Source organism: Cervus elaphus, chromosome 29 (genome assembly GCF_910594005.1).
Source record: "Cervus elaphus chromosome 29, mCerEla1.1, whole genome shotgun sequence".
Classification (NCBI taxonomy): Eukaryota; Metazoa; Chordata; class Mammalia; order Artiodactyla; family Cervidae; genus Cervus; species Cervus elaphus.
In genome coordinates this window covers 42,067,988-42,084,677 of record NC_057843.1, presented here as the reverse complement: position 1 = coordinate 42,084,677, position 16,690 = coordinate 42,067,988, and the positions used below count along the sequence as shown (strand labels likewise).

Sequence of the window (16,690 nt, the reverse complement as noted above, 5' to 3'; positions counted from 1 at the left end):
TATATCTAGGAGAAGGAAGTAGAATGCAAAATCTACTTCAGTTGTGAAGATGAAATAGGAGAATTCAGATCGGTTGTATGCCCACCTCAGGCCTATAAGTTGCACTATCAGGCCCCCGGGATAATGTGCATCTGGTCACATCAGACTCCTGGTTGACTGGCTAAGAGAGAGGAATTGGCTCCCTGAGGAACACAACCCCAATCCTGGGCCTTCTTGCTCTGTGTGAGGTGCTCTCTCTGCAGACACTCCTGGGATCCTCTGGGCTTCCACTCCAGTCACATCACCCACTTCCCTGGCTTCTCTTTTTAGAGCGAAGTGGGATTTGGCCACTATTTGTTGGTGAGCAGACACTCACAGCCTTTTTCTTCTGGAAAGAAAAACTCACAGTTTTCAAGCACACAGAAGTGGAATCCGTAGGACCACTTTCAGTTAAAACATGTCATTTCTTTCCTCAGGAAAAGGGAATTAGATGTGGTATTTGCCTTGGGCTATTAGAGCTAACTACCCTAATTTGATTTTTAAAGGGGGATTACAGAGACATATATTTCTGTTGATACTCTGCTGATGTGGTGTATTTAGTTTGTATCAGGCCACTTGTGTGAACTCTGTAATTCTAATAATTTTATAGGTGCTTATTTTAGGATTTCTAGATTAGACAGTCATTTTGTAGCAAAATATTGGTACTGACATTTTTCTTCCTGCTAAATACCTCCAGATGTAATTTATGTTCTTAGTGCATTATTCAGTTTAGATACCATTGGTGGACAACTGGTGTCAGCTTGTTCTTTATTTTACTGGAAATGTATTTTGTGGTTCCTTGTCTTGAATGGAGGCTGTTGCCTTTGCTGGTTTACAAAGAAATGAGGAAAACTGAGACAGCGGGGGTTTCTCTAACAGCTAAATTATTCAATTGTTTTTATTGAGACCTTCACATTCCAACTTTTTTTTTAATGTAATGAGGATTCCTTTTTTTTTTTTTTTCCCTGTAAATGTCCTTCCTCAGCAATATAAGAAACTGGAGGCTCTACCCCTGTCTTTCCCACCCCTGTTTTAAAAAGTTGTGCTGGTCTGAAGTCCAGAGAGAGTCTGGAAGCCATGTACCGGCATTGTGTCACCACGACAGCAGCAGAGTTCTTCAGGGTCTTCCGTATGCTGTCTGTGGCGGTTGTCTCAGCCTCCTTCCAGACCTTGTCCCGTCTCTTTATCTTGGCCCTGTGAATGCCCTCATCTTAGTCCAGCATTTTGTGAGACTGTCCTCACATGGACCTCAAGTGTATCCTGCTTTCTGGGACCCTGGGGACACAGGGCTTGGGCTTCCTAGTTCAGAAGACCAGCCTTGGAGAATCTTCTGTTTGAACATAAAAGTCATTTCAGACCACTGGAACCTTAAAGCCAGTGAAGTGGCGATGTCAGGCTTCCCCAAGTTTGGGGTCACATTGCCTCTACTATGAACTTTCCCTTCAGTGGACTGTCTAGTCTTAGCCACATTTGTTATTTTCTCTTCTGAAACAATTCCTCATTAGATTTCTTCTCATTCAGGGAGAAACAGTAAACCCAGCTTTCTTGGGCCTTTATGACGTCATGTTCCTACTCCTGCAAGAGAAGACCTCCTGTCAACCAGGGCATGTGTGGGGCAGTAGCAGGCCTGTGCGTCTGGAAACAGTCCTCTTTCTGTTTCTAAACCACCTTCTCGTTGACGTGTGTTTTCACAGAGGAATTGCTATGTTGTCTCGTTCTAGATAGGTACCAACCATGATCGTGACAGGCACCACCTGGTCTTCATCACACCTCTCCTGAAAGGAATGGTGGTTCTCTTGCAGAGGTTTTGAAAGTTGAACGATGTACTTTGCTTTTGCTTTTGCTTTTTGGAAGGGCCAGTGTTGTAAAAACTGATGTCGGTGATGACAGTATTTCTGCTGGCTCTTGGTCGGGAACCAAAGCTGAGGGAAGGTGGTGGGTATTTTAGAAGCTGAGCTCATTCATGGTGAGAGATGGATCTGAGGAATGTTCCTTCACTGCAGCACAACAGCAGGAAAGTCATTTCACAGAGTATTTGGTTAAAAACATCTGGATTACAGAGGAAAATGGAGCTGGCCTCTGGAAACCGCAGGCACTTTTCGAAGGCAGCGCTGAGTGAGAGAGGATCTCGGGGAGGAGCTGGGCCCCGGGACGCTACGGGATTGTTTCTCAGCCTGGCAGAGGCGGTCCACTAGCCTCCTAGGAAATCCAGATGGAGGGTGACCTCGGATTCTTAGAAACCTTTGAGAGACCTCAGAAAATCCTGCAGCTTCACTTCCATTCTGACTTGAGTCCAGTTTGATCTGAACTGAGTTGGAAAACCCTGGAAAGGGCTCATCTACTCCAGGGACTACTCCACAGTTTACTAGGGGCAGAAAGAAAGACATCATCTGTCTGTTGTGAGATTATGTCTGATCTCTAACACAATAGCATTGGGTTAGTAAATAATACAGTCATTTGGGAATTCTGTAATCTCTTTGAAAATTATATAATTAGATCACAGTTTTTAAAAAGCTTTCAGATTTGATTTAGTTGAGCTCCTGGCCAAAACCTCGTCTATTTACATTTGCCTTTTTAGCTTACTTTTTTTCTAAGTAGATGTCATTAAGATATAAAATTAGTTGCTTTTCAAAAAGTTTTAAGTATGTGCATGAGTGAGTCTCCTCTATTTCTTGGGAGTCCATATTTCTGTGTCCTGGTAAGTGGCCCTCATCAGTTGGATAAAGACCAAAATCAAGGAAATGCATAATAGAGGCTGATTTGCCCTATTTTTTGGAGCTATATTAGGAATATAGTATCAGAAACACAAAAAGAATATAGTCATGAGAAATCTCCATCCTGTTACAGAGCGTATATAAGGAATTCCTCTGTGTGTTAATCATTAGTTGGTCGAGTGCCGGCTCCATGCCTAGCCCTGAGCTGCACTGTCCCTTCCAGTGCCATCTCCCGGTGGGTAGATGAGAGAAAGGATACGCACAATGCTCTGATCACTATTGTGGTCAGAGTCTGGAGATTCCCAGGGGCTGTGCTGCCTTGTGGAAAGGTGGGTTCTGTGCAGCGCTGTGCCTGTGGCAGGGGCGAGGCGGCGTGAGGACAAGTGTTTTATCCCTGCTGTTGTTTAGAATTGCCTCTGCCTGATGATAATTCCAAGCAGGTTGACTTAGTTCTATTGTTGTAAACAGTGCCCTGCAGAGAGTGTACCCCCTTATGGCCTGTACCCAGGACAGGTGGCTCTCAGCACCCCCTCCTTGGGAGACCCTGACCCTGAGGCATTCCCTTGAGATGCACAACCTCCTGGGAGCAGGCTTCATAGAAAGACCAAGGGGATATCTCTTCATTTTATGTTTTCATTTTTCTTCCTTTTTTCATCACAGTTCTTTTCAAAAACACTCTTTTTGGTGATTCTTAGCCAATATTGAGAGAGGGAAGGCAGATGTAATAATTTTGTGTCTTGGGTAATGGTATGCAACCAAAAAATAGGAAGGCGTGTTTTCTCTGTCTCTATCTCTCTCCCCATTTAATAGTGTCAGTGTAGTTTCTTGTTGGTTTTTCAGCTTTTAAAAATGTAAAATATTTTTAAATACTATTTAAAAATAGTAGAAACATTTCAGACAATACATTTTTCTTTCAAATATCAAACATTTATATACTTAAAGTAACTTTTGAAGTATAATTTTCTGTCTCCTTCTCTTTCACTAGGTCCCTGACCTACCTGTGAAGGGGCTCAGTTATGTGCTAAAAGATCCAAACGAGGGGTCCTTGGATCTTACTGCTGCCCTGCACTGAGGCCCCCAAAGAGGGAGGCCTGTGGGTGGGGGTGTGACAGGTCAGTTACTGGACTGGCCGGCCAGGCGCCGGACCCTTCTTCCCTGCTGCTGCACTCGGCCCTGAGACCCAGCCTCGTCGGGGACTGGCACCCTCTTTGTGGGTGAAGAAACAGAGGCTCCGGGAGGTGAGGTGACCGGCCATGTCACAGGCTGGCAGGTGGGGGGCTGGAGTTGGAACCCTGGTTTGCCTGGCTGGGTGCACATGTGCCCTCATCTCTCTGCCCTCCTCATGGGGCAGCGCACATTGCTTGGTTTTCCTGGTATGAAACCGTGAGGGGTTATATTACATCTTATGATGTAAACTATTATAAGATATAACATCTTATGTAACTTGGCACGTTAGATTATGGGAGAGTCCCAGTACTCATAGTGTTAACCACGTTTAACTCTCACACACTCTTGGTCACCCTGTCTCACTTGGTTACTCTGAGGTGGGCTTCCATCGTGGGTCTGGAGTGGGAAGCACCTTTCTGCACCCCTGACCCACCATGAATTGGGTGTGCCCATCAGCGGTCACCAGCCTGTGTTCCAGTTTTTGATGCCAGTTCGGGTAAAGGACAGGCACACGTGTGCTCACACTTGGAAGGTGGCCCCAGACAGGCTCACCTTGCCCTACAAGCAGTCTATCATGTTCAGTGCTCATAAGATACCCTTCACACTGCTGATTTATGCTAAAAGTATCCTAATGTTTCTGACAGCTCATGTGTGACGTGAATATAATCCATATTTCTTGGCGCAGCTAATCCAAGTGGCTTATTTCCCGATACTGCTGATAGGGCTATATCTCTTGGTGTCGCCGCCATTGAAATTCTGATGGTAACATATTGTTTGTGGGTCACTAGTTTTGTCTAAAACAGTAGGTTGGAACAGAGTAGCAAAGGTTAATTAAATTTGTCCATCAAGATGGGGACAGAAATGGATGTCTCTGATACTTCTGGTTCTAAAATCAAAGTTCCCAAATGTTGTGGTTACAGGAATTTTTTCTTCTCATTTTCAGACTGACTCCCTCTCAAAATGTTTCATATTTGATCTTGGAGCAGTGAAAACATGAAGAATTATTAAAAGCCAAGGGCAGCAAGTAGGCCTTTATAATAGGCAGATTATATATTATATTATAGGCCTATTATATATTATAATTACATGTTATATATGTTATATATTTAATAGATATATAATTATAATTACTATATAATAAATAATATAGTAAATGTATATTTAATATGTGTTTAAAATTTAATATATTTATATAATTGTATATCATATATATCTAACAAATATATTTAAGTATATAATATATAATAGATTATATATTATAATAGGCCTTCTTTTAGATTGGGAAAGGTGGCCTAGTTTAGCAGAGAGATGCTTCCGAGGTCGACTTGCCTTGCATGCAGCTTTCTCTGCCTAATCCCTTTGTGAGTGGAACCAGGTTTGTTAATGTCTCTGAGCAGTTTCTTCCTGCGTTCATGATTACATTATGAGGACTCAAGTATCTGGTCTCCATCCCACCCCATCTCCCCGGCTGTGAGATGTGGCCAGTTACATTTCTCTGGAAGGTGTCATTAGGATGTCACCATTCCTAAGGCCCCTCCACCTGTCTGCAGAGGCGTACGTAATTCTCTCAGATCTTTGCATGTTAGAGAAAGTGGAGAGTACTGTGTCTTGATGGTTATTAACTGAAATTAAAAAATACAAACCAGCTCTTTCACTGAAGCTGTTTCTTGTTGGTTTTTATGTGAACGATGCTTGCATTTCTGCCTGGCTCCGTATGACTTTGGTTGGAAAGTCAGGGTTTGTGGTTTTCAATTTGTGAATGAGACAAATACAAGTTTTCTAGCTCTAAAGGAGCTAGAAAATCCTGTGTAAGTTTGTGGTTTAGAAAAAGTGAGGAAAGCACTGGGCTGGTCCCAGAGGCTGGTTCCAAATGAACCCCCCCTCTTTTGTTAGCCCCGGAAATGCATAAAACCCTTCCAGTTTCCAGGAAAAGGAACCGTTCTCAGAGTTTTGTTTTTTCTTCCTATGTACCTGTTTTTAAAGGTCCTTATTTCCCTTCACCTAATTCTTTTTTTTTTTCCTATCACTGGAGAGCCAGGGAGTTCCCTGTTTTTATGGTTTAAACCTCCCCTTATTCCTCAAATTTCAGTAGAGGCAAGAACACCCACAAATGCCTATACTGAGTTCTTTGTGAATTATGTGTCTGTGTGTGTGTAATAAGGAAAAGAACTGAAACGTATATGTGAACTTCTGTGAAGAAAGACATAGGATGGCAAGTAAAAGTAGGAACTGAGATCAAACCCGGAGTTGATAAAGGAATGCCCCTGGAAATCTGCAGCCTTCAGAGGGAGGACTGTGTACTTTTCACAATTCATAGAATACGTGCGGGATGGGGTGGGGGGTGGGGTTAGCTAGTCTTACTTAGACGTTATACATTCAATACAAATGACACTTAAGAGCATGGCACATTTAGTTTAAAATTCAGCAATACCAGGTTTTACTAAATATAACTCTGATATTGCCTGGTTTAACTTTATTACCTGGAAAATTCCATGGACAGAGAAGCCTGGTGGGCCGCAACAGCTAGAATGACAGAGTAGAAGAATGTGTGCTCATCTTTTCCTGTGAGAACAGCAAAATTGCAACTAGCTGCTGAACAACCATTGATTGACAGGAGAATGTTGAATCCCAGCCAAAAAAAAAAAAAAAAAAAGATACATTGCATCCAATGGCAAAGGAGAAGCCCCAACAGGATGGTAGGAGGAGCACAATCATGTCTAAAATCAAATCCCATGCCCACAAGAGATGCTTGGAGGACATAAATGGGAAAGGAGAAGAGACTCCTTCCCACCCAAGAGACTGAACCAGATCTGTGTTTGAATGTCTCCTGCAGAGACACAGGTCAGCAGTGGTCTGCCACGGGGACAGGGGCTCTGTCTGCAGAAGTCTGGGAGGTGCAGCCTGTGGCATAAGTCCTCTTGGAGGAGTCACCATTAGCTTCACTATAGAGGCACCGAGCAGACAACCCACAAACTGGAAGACACTTATACCAAAAACGCTCTCACTCTATTGCAAAACTTCTAGGGCTCACAACAGATTTCCCAACCTGGGGATCCTGCAAAGAGTCTGAGAACTCCCAGGGAATTTGACATTGAAGACCAGTGGAATTTGACTACAGAACTTCCACAGGACTGGGGAAACAGACACTGGAGGGCACAAACAAAACCTTGTGCTCACCAGGACCCCAGATAAAGGAGCAGTGACTCCACAAGAGACTGAGCCAGACTTGCCTGTGAGTGTCCAGGAGTCTCTGGTAGAAGCGTGGTTTGACAGTAGCCTGCTCCAGGGTCAGGAGTACTGACTACAATAGCCCTTCCTGGGCCCTTCACCTAATTCTTACACCAATATCTTTCAGACATTTTAGACCAAGATCCACAGTAAGAAATGTTTTATCTTGTGATCCAGTATATATTTGTACCTACATACAAACACAAAAATTAAAATTTCATAAAATAGCTCTTTCCATATTGTAGGCAGTGAATTCTCATATTTGTTTAACTTTGTTTTATTTCATTAATTTTCATACTGTTTTAAAAAATATGTATTTGCTGATTGCAGCAGCTGAATTATTTGGGGCCCGTTGCGCTAGTGGTAAAGAACCCGTCTGCCAATGCAGGAAACACAAGAGATGCGGGTTTGATCCTTTGGTCAGGAAGGTCCCCTGGAGGGAGGGCATGGCAACCCACTTGAGTATTCTTGCCTGGAAAAATCCCATGGACAGTGGGCTACAGGTGGGCTACAGTCTGTGGGTTGCAAAGAGTCAGACACGACTGAGCAACTAAGCATGCACGCACGAAGGGTCACTGTGTAAGGGAGGAAACTGCTCTGTCTGTACCACTGATGCTGATGGGAAAACAACCAACTGAGCAACACAAGTTTTAGCAAATTAATTGGACTTTTGTAAATGTGGGGATATTCACATCTTTTCTCTTCATTTTTTTTACTAAGGACAATCAAAATGGACTGCTAATAAATGCAGTTGTAATCTGGTTTCATATGCAATTCCCATCTTTTAAAGTTTATAAAATGACGTGAATTCCTATTCTATGTCTTCTCCAGAGTTTATGATTTTCACATAGTTCATCTTATGGTGTTTTTATGTTTTAAAATCTCTGTTATTAGTCCTGCCTGGAATTTAGCTGCTTTTCATCTGTCCTTTATGAAGAGCTCACCCACGTAAGTTTTGTTTGTTTTAGCATGTGTCAGAGCTTTAGCTATGTGTCATGTGTCGTGTGCTTTAGCAAGTCTGAAACTTTGGGCAACATTTTCAACACCTTAGATTTATCATTTCTTATTTGTCCTCTCTACTATATTGCATACACATGCTTCCTCTCTGCGTTTTCCCCCTCCCATCTCCTCTCAGGAGGAAGAGCATCTCTTCCATTTCTGGACAACCGTTCTTATGTTCTCCAGTATCTAAGCGCTGACCCTCAAACACAGCTCCTTCCCACTTTGAAGGAGTGCCCCGGGCCAGGGGCCTGAGTCCTCACAGGCCATTCTCCCTGTGCTTTTCTCTTCCTGGCTTTCGGGAGGGAAGTGGCAGGCACTTCATAATGTAGCACCTTAGGGAAATCAAGGTGGGCCCTGCAGAGGACGTTAACTCCTAATAAAGTCAGGAGAGAGAACTAACCTCCAGGGAAGCAAGAAGGGAGGAGCGGAGGGTAGCTGTGGGGAGTCTGCTTGTGGCGCTGACTCAGCGCTGGGCTGGTTGATGTTTCAGTAATCTCTGAACTGTGTGTATAACAGCAATCACATAAAAAGAACTCCTTCCAGGTATGATGTGTGGGGTCCGAGAGGATAAATCAGGTGCCTATTTAAGAAGGTGGATGGGCATTTGCCTCTCAGGAGAAGCACCTGGCCTAGGTAAGGTCCCTGGACTAGGAGGACACTCAGTGTGTGATCAGGCATCCCATTCAAATAGTTTGAAAAGAAGCTTCTGTTAAAACTAAAGGAATCCAGGCTTCCCTGGTGCTCAGTAGTGTAGAATCCACCTGCCGTTGTAGGAGACACAGGTCAGTCTCGGATCTGGGAAGACGCCACATGCCGTGGAGCACCTGAGCACGTGTCCCGCAGCTGTTGAGCCTGTGCGCCCACGGACTGCACCTGCCGCATGCTGCAGCTTGAAGCCCGCACACCCTAGCGCCTGTGCTCTGTAACGAGAGAAGCCGCCGCAGTGAGAAGCCCTGCAACAGAGTGGCCCATTAGCTGCACCTGGAGAAGAGCCCTTGCAGCAAAGAAGACTCAACACAGCCAAAAATAAATAATGATTATTTAAAAGAAAATAAAGAAATCCTTTAATGGGGGCAAAAGTCAGTCCTAACCTCCACTCTTAACCCCACCAGAAGACCTATAATTCCACAATGTGAAGCTTTCTTTTGTAGGAATTTTTCTATTCTTAAAACCAAAGGTTTTGCAATTAGGATTATTCTTTTTATTTATGAATGACTGAAATATTTACTATATCACATTAAATGGAAAACGATGATCACATACAATTAAAATGTTATATAAACACTTTGAGACTATTAAAGTACTAAAGCAAATATAGTCATATTTGTGCATCTTAAAATTACAGAGCTGGGGTCTTAGTTTTGTATGCTATAACAACCCTGTTTTCTTTTTTTAGAATTAATTTATTTATTTTAATTGGAGGCTAATTACTTTACAATATTGTGGTGGTTTTTGTCATACATTGACATGACTCATCCATGGCTGTACATATATCCCACCATCTTGAACCCCCCTCCTTGCAGTTAGGATTATTAACCTATATAGTCCCTCTTCTTATGAAGATCATTCCCTTTCTTCACCAACTCTAATTCTGTGCAGCCCAGCCCTGCTTGATATAAACTGGACCAGTACTTGGTCTTGAGGAACCTCTTTTAGTCGTTCCCTGGGTGGAGTGTTTGGTTCAGTGTGAGACTAGGCTCTTCCTATTTGAAGTGTTAATAGACCACCAGTGAGTAGTATTTAGGATTTTTTTTTTTTTTAAAGGAAGTGGGGTCTAACATTCTTACATTCTGTTGAGGTTTTATTGTTATTATTTAGAAAAAGGGTGACTGAGGTATATAAGAAGGAAACCTATGGTTCTGATTTACTGAACTGTATGTTCTCAACAGTTTAATAAAATAAAACCCAAAACTCTTAGGTTTTCCTCCGGGGATAATACTAATACCGTGCACGTTCTCCACCAGCCCAGCTCCTATCCGTAGGTCATACTCTGGTTCAGAGACCTGGGGTGGGTAATAAGATTATAAAACATGCCTGTTGCTTGCCAGCTGCCACATGCTAATAATAATAATAGCCATAATTCACTGGAACCCAGGACTTTTAGGTTTTTCTTGGCTTGTTTGTTTAAAGGAATAAAAAAATAAAATCTTGAGGAGAAACAAGGGGGCATTGCATAAACGAAAGAAAAATTCCATCCTTTCAGCAGAGCTGAACAGTACCTTTTGTTTGTGAGCACCTTGTGTCCTTCAGAAGAACTTTGCTGTTTTAGGTGGAGGTGAGGATCTGAGCACAAGGGGGTAGTATTAGGTTAGTTTCAAGCAAGTTTTCTCAAGCTTGGCGCTATCGACATGGCTGGACAGTTCTGTGTTGTGAGGCTGCCCTGTGCACGAGAGGATGGTCTCTGCTCACTGGAGGCCAGTAGCAACCCTCCCCGCAGTGTGACGATTAGAAGTGTCTCCAGAAGTTGCTAAATGTCCCCAGGGGACACGTTGCCCCCACCTGAGTACTGCTGGTTTAAAGTAAAACAGGACGTTTCAGAGGTTTCCTTATTTACCTGTTTTTGTCTCTCACCTAGAGTTGCAGACTGTGATTTTTCTTTTTTTTAAGGAGTAAGAAGGAAATAAGAAGTGATCTTGAGTTTAAAATCGCATTTTTCCATGCTGTTTTCTGGACTTCCTGGGTGAATCACGACTCAGTTTTAATTTCATGTTGCAGAGGTTTATGTGTGCAGTTAAAAATGCATCAAACTGGCCCTCTTGTTTATGTCCAGGTTGTTACATGGGTGGTTATGGGTTGTGGATTATTCCTCTAGGAGCAGGTGAAGTGACTGGGGACCTCAGTAAGTTCACATTTTAATAACCTCAGGTGGAGTCTGACCCTTTGTATCTTTTCCTTCTTTTGCTGAGGTCTTTCATAGCTCAGTTTTCTGGGAATTCACTGGAGAAATCAAAAGTCTGAGTTCAAAACCTATTTCCAAATAATCCTTGTTATTTGATGCTTTCTTTTTTAGTTTTTTTACATTGAAAGTTATTTTTAATCGGAAGATAATTGCTTTGCAGTGTTGTGTTGGCTCCTGCCAATCAGCATCATGAATCAGCCCTAAGTGTACACATGTTCACTCCCTCTTGAACCTGCCGTGTCCCATTCCACCCCTAGGTTGTCACCGAGTACTGCGTTGAGCTCCCTATGTTATACAGTAACTTCCCAGTAGCTTTGTGTTTTACATATGGTAATATATATGATGCTTTCTGAAAACATAGAAAAGGAATTAAGGAAAAACAGACATCTGAGTGGGTTTTGAAATTGTGTTTGTTTCCTGGTAAGATTTAGTTGAAAGGAAAAAAAAAATCCATGGTTTATCTGAATCTCTTTTCAAATATTATAGACATTGGGATTGGCAGCAGTTGGTCAGTCTGTTTGTCAGACTTAACCTTTTGTAGTTTTTACTTGATACTGGGGATTTCATACTTCTCTGGGTGTGAGAAATACATAGGTAATCCCAGAACACAGGTGTCACAGTGGATTTACCTGGAGAGCTTTGAAAAAACCCAGGGCCCAGGCCACATCCCAGACCATTGAAATCTGATGCTTTAGGGGTGGAACCAAGGCTTAGATGCTGGGTCTTCAGCCTCCCTGAATTCTAGTGGGAGTGAAGGTTGAGGACTAGGGTGCATTTCTGTAAATAAAGTTTTACTGGAACATAGCCATGCCCATTCATTTATTGATTTTCTAGAGACCCCCATAACTTGCAAAGCCTGAAGATATTTACTCTTTGGCCATTTACCAGAAAACACTTGCTGACTCCTGCTCTAGTGAAAATTTTTTTAAAAAGCTTTACAATAAAATTCGTAGTACAAGAACAAGATTTGGTACTTTGCAGAGCCTTCAGGGTCAAAGCCCATCAGGGTTTCTTTTAATATATAATTTTATTTATTATTTTTTGGCTGTGCTGGGTCTTGGCTGCTGCACGTGGGCTTGTCTCTAGTTGTGGTGCTTGGGCTTCTCGCTGCGGTGGCTGCTTTTCTTGCAGAGGGTGGGCCCTGGGGCTTCAGCATTTGTGGCAGGTGGGCTCTACAGTACAGGCTCAAGAGTTGTGCACCGGCTTGGTTGCCCCAAGGCCTGTGGGATCACCCCTGATCAGGGATCAAACTCGTGTCTCCTGCATTGGCAGGCGGACTCTCTGCCACTGAGCCACCAGGGAAGCCCTGTCAGTTTTCTTGTACATGGGAAAAACAGAAAATCATTTTCCCTGAAGAACTGACTGTAAGATATTGTGAAACTGGTGCCCAACTCACCACCCAGAGTGGGAGACTGCAGGGGTTACACGAGGGCACTGGACTTAAAAGTCTGCCCTTGTTTCTAATTCAGCGTTCGTTCCTTAGACTCTGTGTTTGACTTGACAGAGGGCTGTAGAGGCAAAGATGGCTCTTTAATGTAAGGTATGTTGGAGTTTGTTACTCCCACTGCAGCAATTGTAGATGACAGCAGACCCCTGAAGGACATCCTTTCAATTTAGCTCTGGAGAATTTCATATATAAAAAGAAAAAGAATGAAAAAATTTAAATGCTTTTTACATCATCCCGCCTTTCCTCAGTTCAGGTAGAAAGTTGATGGCTGTAAACCACTGGTCTTCCTTTGGTCACAGCCCCTATGGGCTACAAGCAGGAGAGAAAGGATCCTTTATTTTAGTTCCTTGAGCAGAATTGGCATCTCCTGATTGAGACGCTGATTGAGAGCACATCACTCTGGGAGGCCCCACCCCACACTTGCTGAGTCAGAGTCTACTTTTTAACAGAATCCCCAGGCTGTTTGAATACACATTAAGAACGCCCTGGGAAGCACTAGTCTTAATTGATAACTGTGTCCGTGCAGTCAAATGACCATTGATTCTCACTTTAAATTATTTCATGGCTCCTTAATGGTTTCTGACTTGGAGATAGCCAAAGGGGAAAAACTGTCTGTCTGCCTTTAATGACTGAGTCCAAGTACAGCTTGCCTGCCCTCTTATTTAGGAAAGATTTATATAATGGTAGAAAATGAAAATGAGGTGATAGAGTTAGAAGAAATGGCATTTTATATGTATAGAAAAGTAAACTAGAAAGGATAAAGGGAACTTGCCAGATGAACTCCATTTGTGAGGAAATAATCAAGTGGAGTGGAGTCTTTGCTTCTGCAAGAAGAAATAATCCACCCATATTAGAGCCAACATCCTCTGGGGAGCAGTAGGGAGGGTCAAAAATGAATGCCTGAAACTTCTTAGATTAGCACAGGGAGTTAGGCCTTTCCACCAAGCAAAGCCATAATGTTCAGCCGTACACATGGCCCTATATCACATAGGAAATTGTCCAGAATTTAGATATTCATAGACAATCTTGAGGAATCCCAGTACCTACTTTTATCCTACCAGGTTCTGTCAAGTTAGTAGTATTTTCTTTATCATCTGTCTTTATAAAGATCTGATTGAAAAACATGATTTTTGAAATTAGTTTTTAATTCTTAAACAGAATTGGCCTATCCTTGAACAGTCGCAAATTGTTGACTTTTTAAATAAAGTTAATACCATCTGAGTTTAGTTTTTTAAAGGCAATCTAAGTAATAAGAGTCTAGCTATTGGTCTGGCTGTTCTTGCTCTCTAGATCTGATCCCACGGTTAGTGCTCACTGTCTGTACCAGCCAGGTCCGTGCAGGATTCAGAATAATTCTAGTGTTCGTGAAAGTGCCCAGGAAGAGCTAGATAAGCGGGAGTGGGAACCCTGGTTAAGCCTGGCGGTTCCATCTCCTTAGATTCGAATGAGTGGTCAGGATGCTACAGGCACTGCTCCTTACCTAAAAGCTACTTGAGGTCCCCAAGGCAGAGTCTGATTGCCAGAAAAAATTGGGTCAGCTGAGTGTCAGCTGCCACTCCTGCCGGAAGAGAGCATGTGCCTCCCTTCTGCCTTCCAGATCTCATTTCATGTCCTGTTAGTGGAATCCAGATCCCCTCCAGGAGAGCCTGAGAGCCTCAGACCCCAGCCTTGGTTCTTTGCTACAGGAGAGCACAGGAGGGGGCGGGAATGGGCTCTGAGGACAGCGTCCAGTGTGGCCTCACGTTGAAGATACCAGCTGACTCTCACACGGGGTGTGCTTGTTTTGTTTTTTTTTTTTTTAAAAAACATTCTCTTGATGTGAACACTGAAAGATTAATCAGGGTAAGATGCCAGTTTTACACACAAGGAGACATGTGAGGGAGTGAAATACTATTTCACATTTTAAATAACTTGTTCCTGATCGGACGTGCTGGTCAGTGTTACAGGGGGTTGTCTTGGTTCATAAACAGCACTCTCTGATCTTTACTGCCCTGTTCTCTTTTGCACTTACTAGTGGAGCATCCTGTGACCAGTTGGCATTAGGGGGTCCTTTTGAGGGGACCCTGGGATAGAAAAGGCACTTGAGGCTGCACAATTCCAGTATTTCTAGATACTAGAAATAGTGCACTGGAGTCTGCACTGGAGGAGCATACTTATTCATGGGTGAGGACACTTCTAACTTTAAGAGATCATTCTGTTAATTTAAAGAATTGGATGATTCTTGTAACATGTAACTGTGGTCTCAATATATCCCCTCTTTTTTCTTAAGCAGATGAAAAACCCGGAGAACCGCCACGCGATGAGTTCCCAGTACAGGATGCATTCTTACTACCCGCCTCCTTCCTACCTGGGCCAGAGCATGTCCCAGATCTTCACTTTTGAGGACAGCCCGTCTTACTCGGAAGCCAAAGCGAGCGGTAGGTTCCTGGTTACACGGTCTGGATTTGAGGTGGAGGGGATACCTGCTAGTACGGGGTCTCTGGTCCTCTCAGACAGCTTACCAATTAGCAGCAGTTGGAAAGGTTGTACAAGTATGCTTTAAAGTACTTAGTTATGGAATGATTTTTGCTTTGGTTGATTCTCAGTATCATGTTTCTCTCTTCTGGACACAGAGCGGTAGGAATAAGATATAGAGACTCTGATCAGAAGCCAAAAATATATTTTCTGGAGGATCAGTATGTAATATCAGAGGCCCTTTAAATGTGGTTAAGTCCTGATATTTTTGGTGGAATGAATCTCTGCGTATTGAAGACTAGTTTTCCAAAACTTTTCCAATGTAAAGTTGAAGGTATATTCATCTTTTGCAGGAGGAAATAACATAATAAAACATTTTTGAATACAATAGATCTCAGAGTTTATGCAGTAGCAATGCAAATAACTCTGATATAATGGGTTGGAAATAAAAAATGACTGCTTAACTGACAGAGCACTTTGAAATACACAATTCCTCAACTTCAATTTTAACTTTCTCCCCAGTGTTTACATTGTGATGATAGGTAAATCTTTTATGGCTGCTGTGTTCAGGTCCTATTTTTAAGTTCTTTGTATTTCAGCATCATGTTTTGATCTAGAAAAGTAAGGAGCAGTCACAATTCAGGAAATCAGGGCAATAGTGAGTTGGGAGAGAAACCCACTATTAGAACTTAACTCTGTACTGGACAAAAGAAGCTGGTTTTCTGGATAGCTTGATTCTCTATTAAGAACTGGCTTCTTTGTAAAATGAGTGTTTAGAGAATGAAAATTAGAACCATGCTTTGATTTCCAAATTCAGAACAGTGAAGTCTAGAAAAACTGGAAAAGTTACTCTTTATTTTCCATACTAAAATAAAGGGTTTTGTTAGTATGAAGTACATAGTTTGGGGGGACTGACAGTGTGAACTATGGAGAGACTGAATCACATTTTGTTGATTACTCTTTGACGTTTATTAACAATCACTGTTTTTCAGGAGTGAACAAGCACAATTCTGTTTTTTAAATATTCAGGCTATTTAATATTTGCCCATGTGGTCCTTTTTATACTCTGTGTTTGATTCTGTAATTTGAATTATAAGATCCTTAAGGACAGGGAACATCTTATATGCCTTTTTAGCTGCTGTGATGTCTGTTTGTTATTCATAAGTTTGAGGGATTGAGTGAACAAAGCGATATGATTTGTAGTAAGTATGATTTGTAAGTAAGTTTGGTCTTTAAGAAGACACCATCCCAAAACAAAAGGTCAGATTCCTAACTCATTGTCTCAAGAAGCCAGGGCACAATTTCGGGATGAAGCAGTTAAAGAAATGTTTGTTCATATAGCAAATTAGGACTGAAACTTAATTTCGAGAAGAAATTGCCCAAGCTCTTTGCTCTAGGAATAATGGAATATTTTTAGAAGCACTGGCATTCTGGAGACAGAGGTGTAAATTCAGAGCAAGCCAGTAAGACAAAAAGATAAGAGGAAATTTATTAGAGCAGAGAGGAAGGAATTTGGAGAGGCACAGTAGACATTTAAATTTATGGCAGAAAAGGAAGAGACTCAGAAGGAGAGAGGTTACAGGGAAAAAAAGGAAAAAAAAGACCAGCCACCCTAGTGTCCATAGTGAGAGACTGGGTCAATAATACCTAAAATTTCCTAGAACTTTTCTGGTGATATGTGTATTTGAAAGTCTAGTGTGAGGATACCTCAGGCATAACCTTCTGGTCCTTCTCTAACTCACTTAATAATTAATCAGGAGG

General features: G+C 42.3%; 1 protein-coding gene across 2 annotated transcripts in view; it reads left to right on the top strand.

The window, feature by feature from the left end:
• DMRT1 (doublesex and mab-3 related transcription factor 1) overlaps nucleotides 1-16,690 on the top strand; it is a 93,777-nt gene that overhangs the window by 39,632 nt on the left and 37,455 nt on the right. Inside the window, exon 4 of one of the 2 annotated variants that reach the window (XM_043891109.1) lies at nucleotides 14,748-14,892. In XM_043891109.1, the coding sequence (XP_043747044.1) occupies nucleotides 14,748-14,892 (145 nt within the window). Of the gene's footprint in view, nucleotides 1-14,744; nucleotides 14,893-16,690 lie in introns of both variants that reach the window. The other variant, XM_043891108.1, reaches the window with a different exon arrangement.